Below are 6,044 nucleotides of genomic sequence, written 5' to 3' on the forward strand. Positions count from 1 at the left end.
ATTTTGGACTTGGTATTACCTTATTACTCCCTCCGTTTCAATTTGTTTGTGTTACTTTCTTTTTTAATCGAGCTAAAATTGATTATTGCTCTTATACAGTTCGAACAATGTGATATCTCACACCGGGTAAGTCCTTAACCTTTCCCCCTCTTACTAAGACTACAGAATGTTCTTGTGAATTATGGCCAATACCGGGTATATAAGCAGTTTCCGTTTAAAAAATAATGTCTTTTTCCCTTTTTAGTAACTCTTTAATTCCAACTTTTCCACATGGCATGTTTAAGACAACAAAATTAATGGATAATTTAGTACATTTTAAATATCTTTAGTTTAAAAAGCAAATTAATTGAAGTATTCTATTTCTTCAAGCTACTGTGTCGGTAAAAGCTCGAAACAAACAAATTGAAATAAAGGGACAAACTTTCTTGTTTTGTAGTTTTAAGGGCTAGCTTACTTGCTATAACCATTACCATTAATCTAACGAATTCGTATAACCTATGGAGAGAGAAGAATGTATTCACGTCAACTAAAAGTTAATTAAAGAAAGTATCTAAAAGGTAATTTTTTAAAAAGAAAAAGTAATTAATAGGTCAAAATGCATTAATTGTGTAAGATGAACTTTGAGAGGAAAGGGTTGAAATGTCATTGAATTCACATAAATGACTTAAATATCCGAGTGAATTTATTGTCCTAGCCCCATTTGGGCCATTGTGGCAAAAATTAGTGTGGCAGATTTGATTTTTCCATTTAGTCTAACCGTTTACACTTACAAGTATGCAAATATCTAACACATTACAATGGTAAAAGTTTAGTGTAAAACCTTTCAATTTATTCATAAAGAGGCCTTCAACGTTAGCTGATAAAATTAATTATCCAAAATCTCATGATGAGGAAACAACAACTCATTCCTCAATAAATGAGTGGCATCTAATTAACACTCCTCCCCCACTCTCATGGCTGAATATATGAAGTGTAAACAACGTAACATGGGGTTTAACGGTGGGTATTGTGACGCACCAAATTCTAGAAAATTTTCATAGAATTACAAAATGAAGATTCGATCGGGCAAAGTCAGGACATCACATACGGATTATGAAGGACTGCTAAGTCAACAGGAACCCTTCCCACTTCTTGCAATAAAATGGGCCTACTTTTTTTTTCATGTTTTTGCTATGGTGATGTACGAAATAGGCCAAACAAAGCCATTTTTTTGCGCGGAGTGCCCTTCTTTTAGGGTGGTCTTTAAATTTTGCCCCTCATATTTGTGGTCTTTAAATTATGCCCCTCATATTGCTGGTCTTTAATTTTTGCCCTTTGCATTGCAACTTTGAGCTTTCGCGCCGAAATAATGAGGTTCGAGTTGTTCGCCTCGAAGCATAAATTAAAAAAAAATCGCAAGACAAGGTTTAAGGTCGCGTGTATACTGGGACCGGCATACTTTTGTTAAGGAATTACATTTTTATGCGGACCGGCATACCTAAATGCCTTATGGACTTGGCGTAAGTATCTTACCCGGGTCCATAACTTTGATAATTAAGCGAAGTTATGCGGTGAGAGCGTACTTTTAATGGGCTTAAACTTTTATGCGGGACCGAGCATAACTTTGTGAAGGAATTATCAAAGTTATCTTGGACCGACACACATCTTGAAATCTTGCCCATAAAGGCATAAGTATCTTAAAATCAGTACTTTGGTAATTCGCCCGAAAGTTATCTTAGGGGCATACTTTTAATGGGCAAACTTTTATGCGGATCACGGCATAAACTTTTGAATGAATTATCAAAGTTATGGGACTGACATGCTTATGTAAATGCGCCATAAGGCATAAGTATGCGGGTCGCGTAACTTTGGTAATTCCTTCCATGGTGTATGCGTTGGGGGCATAGCGAAATTTAAACTTGCCTTGCGAATTTTTTAAAATTTGTTGCGCGTGGAGTTCGAACCTGGAACGCATGGGTTTTTAATGAAGGGCAAAATTTAAAGATTTCAAATATGAGGGACAAAATTTAAAGACGAAAACAAACGAAGGGCAATTAACGAATTGCCCAAGTCGGACTTGTGCATAAAAACTATGAGGCGAGCACGTCATTTGCACTTATGTCCTTATTTTTGTCTTTGATGCTAATTTTGTCACTTTCATGTAATGACTTTTTTCGTGGGCATAAGTTTATATTTTGGTATTATAACAACCCATAAATTTATGCCCAGCATGACTTAAGAACTTATGCCCATTGGCCATAAATTCGATTGCTAAAGGACAAAAATTAAAGACCAGCCCATTTGACGGTCAAGTCGTGCAATTTCCTCTGCAGCATGTCAACGGCACTAACATGGAACATGAAGAACAAGGAGAAAAGATGGTGAGTGATGTCTTTTGGATTTTCAATCTTAAACATTTAATTAAAATTGTAGTTTGAAGATAATATCTAAATTAGATAGTTTGCTCATAATTTGGCGGCTGTAAAAATGTTAACAAGTGAAGACGGAATTTGAGTATGTTATATCCCTTTTGAGTGGTAGATGCCATAATAAATATTCTGTTTTCCACCAAATATATCTCGCACTAGAAAATTGATATCTTTTGACTGATTCCTGTAAAAAGGAAAATACTCAAATAAATAACAACAACGTTGCAGGCGAAGTCAAGTAATTGGTGTTTCAAACTTGAAAATTAGACAGATAGTGAGTAGAGTCAAAGTATTGCAAGTGGATTTTTGTTCAATTTTTCATTTTTAACTTTCCTCCAAATTAGGTGTAGAATTGAGATAGCCCAACAAATGCATTTTGGGCCATTTTATAGAAAGTAAAAGTCTCCTCTTCATGTCCAAGGTGACACTCATTCATCTTCTAACGCCCTTGAAAATATTTTTTCGAAATCATGGTGATACCCAAAAAATTAGTCTCAAAAGTCTTGCTAGGCCTTTTATTTAGGGTGCATTGGTATAGCAAAACTGATTTTGTTGACTTAATATTTTCATGGAAAATAAGTGATTTTTAAACTTATTTGATTGTGTTTGATAAGAAAATAAAAAATGTTGTCTCAAGAATATTTATATATAATTTAGACACAAATGCCTCGTACAGAAATGCAGGGTAAGGCTGCATACAATAGACTTTTGTGGTCCGGTCCTTCCTCAAACCCGGCGAATAGCGGGAGCTGTAGTCTGTGAGGAAATTTGCGCTTTTGTTTTGTTTGTTGTTTTCTTCCCCTTTAATGTAGACAAAAATGGGATGGAGGGGAATGAGGGGTTGGGGGATCGGGGGGAACAGGGAGTGGTGGTGGGTGTGGGTAAAGGTGGGGGTGGGCGAGGGGGTAGGTGGAGTGTTGGAGGTGAAGCAAGGGGAAGACAATCAACATAAAATATTACTTATGGAACTTATATTTTTTACGTAATTCATCGGGAAAAATAAGTTCGCGAGGATGTTTTCCTGGAAAAAAAAAAATGTCACACCAATTGATAAGCAATCACTTATGTCATTGATGAGCGTAAAAAAAAAAAAAAAAATCCTAACTCTAAAAATAACACATTTTTCACGAAACATATTCTTACATGATAAATTGTACTCATACCAACTGCACGAAAGAGTGGGCAGAAAGTAGGAGCCCAGTATTAATTGTGAATTCAATTTCCCTTATAGTTTTAGAGAGATATTAAATCATGTATAAGTGTAGCTTTCACCAGCATTATTATTTATTCATTAAATAAATCTTAGCAAGATCACATCACATATGTGCATATGAGTCGTCATTTTCAATAGAACTAATACGTGAAACATGTTTTGTTATTTACTACAAATCTTTCTCCTTTCCTAAAAGCTGTGATCTGCCCTCCTTAGCAAATTGGTTAAGCCCCATATCATTCATTATAATTAACCTCTGCACACCGACAAAAAAAAATGAACTTTCTTTAAAAAAAATTTAACCCCGTTATTAGTGAATGTGCTTGGTTTTATTACAAAAATCTTTCTAAATATTCATGATTAAAGCAGAATTACCACCGAGGGTTGAATTTGATGGATACGATCTATTACTCCTAATCAGAGGTCACATATTCGAGCCTTGAGAATGGAGAAGAAATTGTGCTAGAGAGTGCTTCCACTTTGAATGGACCTTACAAGACACGAATCTGAATTATTCAGGACTCCAATGCAAGTGCTGAACACGTGGAAACCCTCACACACACACACACAAAAACAAAAAAACACCAAAAAAAAAAAAAAAAAAAAAAAAAAAAAGGAAAGAAAGAAAGAACCAAGGAGAATTTAACCCCAAACATATGGTAAAAAGAGGGACTGATTTATGAACACTGAATTTTATTTACTGAATATGTCAAATGCCTAGGAAAAGTGAGACTACTAATTACAGAGCTCTTTTGTACTACTCCTATATTACAGCAAAAAATATTATCTAAGCAATTTATTTCCAACTCCGCACTACCAAAACAGCTTTCCAGCACCATTTCGTGACTTTCACAAATAGCTGTCTTTGTCTCACAAGCTACCTTGTCATCAACTCCTCCATTTTGCTCACTGGTTTTTCTAACTGTGGTCCAAATATCATCATCCCAACACCAGTTTGGTTTTCCTGAATTCACACCCAATTTTCTTACCCTTTGAAAAGGACAATCCATTGAGCTAACTGTTTGTATTGTAGAATTTATGGTTTCTGATTCCTCCACTGAATTCCAAATGTCTTGATCAAGAATGCTTGTTGGAGAGCTTGTTACAAAATCTTGATTTTTCGTGGAATTCGAATTGGATTCTTCAAGAAACGGATGTTTGAGGAGTTGTTTAGCCGTCCATCTTTCTTTTGCATCTCTTCTCAAACATTTGCTTAAGAAATCCTTTGCTTGTAAAGACAGCAACTCTGGAATTTCAGGGGATTGCCCACAAAATGCAATTTGGTAAAGTAATGAAGCTGGGTTGGTCACATTAGTCCATGGTGATCCACCAGTGGCCATTTCAATAATAGTACATCCCAATGCCCAAATATCAGCAGGACACCCTTGTTCTTCCCCACGTGCCACCTCTGGTGCCATGTACATCGGCGTTCCACCAATTGGCTCTGCGCCTCCGTCCCTCTCCGCCAGATCAACGTACCTGGCACAACCAAAGTCGGCAATTTTGGCCCCGGTTTTACCTAACAAAATGTTCTGTCCTTTTATGTCACAGTGTACTATCCCCCTTGTATGTATGTACTCTAGTCCTTGCAGAATTTGCTTCATGTAATACCCGATCAGTGGCTCGTTGATCCGACCACCCTGTTTCCGGATTTCATCAAAAAGTGTACCGTCAGGCATGTACTCCATCATAAGATTAAACATGAGTTTGTTGCTCTCTTTTGTAACATCGTACCCCTTGTAGGTAACTATGTAAGGTGAGCTCAATTTGGACAGAATTTTCTGTTCTTTTTGTAAGAAGTGCGACTGGGATAGCTCTACTGATTTAACAGCAAAAACGTCATCGGAGAAACGTGACTTGGCAACGGATACCGCGGCAGAAGAGCCGTGGCCTATGGTGTGGCCTCTAGTCCAATCCATTCAAGAGAAGAAGAAGAAGTAGATGGTTACTTATTTGATAGGTAAAGAATTTTTGAAACAGTTCTGTTTTTGGTTTGCTAGAAACAAGAAGAGGTGTGTATATATAGAGTACCACCATATAATAGGGTGGATGTCCAAAACTCCAAATAAGCCAAATAAGTTGGGTAGAGCTTAGGTGGACTCACTTTTTCTCATTAAAAGTTTGACGATTGCTTTAACGAGAATTCACAACGTGGCTAAATGCTTGTGGCCATACGGCAGTTTGAGTAGGCTAGAGGACTACAATAACCTGGCCAATTGGGTCTCTGCCATGTGGCAAACTATGGTAATAGTTCACCATAAAAATGAGTTTAACTTCTGAAAATTGAAAGTGGTGAAAGAATTTTTATACAATTAGATCAATTAAAACATAACTACTGTGTGGTACATAATTAAATGGAATTAGTATATAAAATTAGATAAGTTACTTGTTATAACAAATCTAAAATACACTAATAGTGCAAT

General features: G+C 36.4%; 1 protein-coding gene across 1 annotated transcript; it reads right to left on the reverse strand.

The window, feature by feature from the left end:
• Window positions 1-4,263: 4,263 nt before the first annotated feature.
• Window positions 4,264-5,665, reverse strand: LOC132037314 (mitogen-activated protein kinase kinase kinase 18-like). Its single transcript, XM_059427809.1, has one exon. The coding sequence runs from the start codon at window positions 5,538-5,540 to the stop codon at window positions 4,299-4,301; it is 1,242 nt and encodes a 413-aa protein (XP_059283792.1). The 5' UTR covers window positions 5,541-5,665; the 3' UTR covers window positions 4,264-4,298.
• Window positions 5,666-6,044: the final 379 nt, after the last annotated feature.

Source organism: Lycium ferocissimum, chromosome 11 (genome assembly GCF_029784015.1).
Source record: "Lycium ferocissimum isolate CSIRO_LF1 chromosome 11, AGI_CSIRO_Lferr_CH_V1, whole genome shotgun sequence".
In the NCBI taxonomy this organism is placed as follows: Eukaryota; Viridiplantae; Streptophyta; class Magnoliopsida; order Solanales; family Solanaceae; genus Lycium; species Lycium ferocissimum.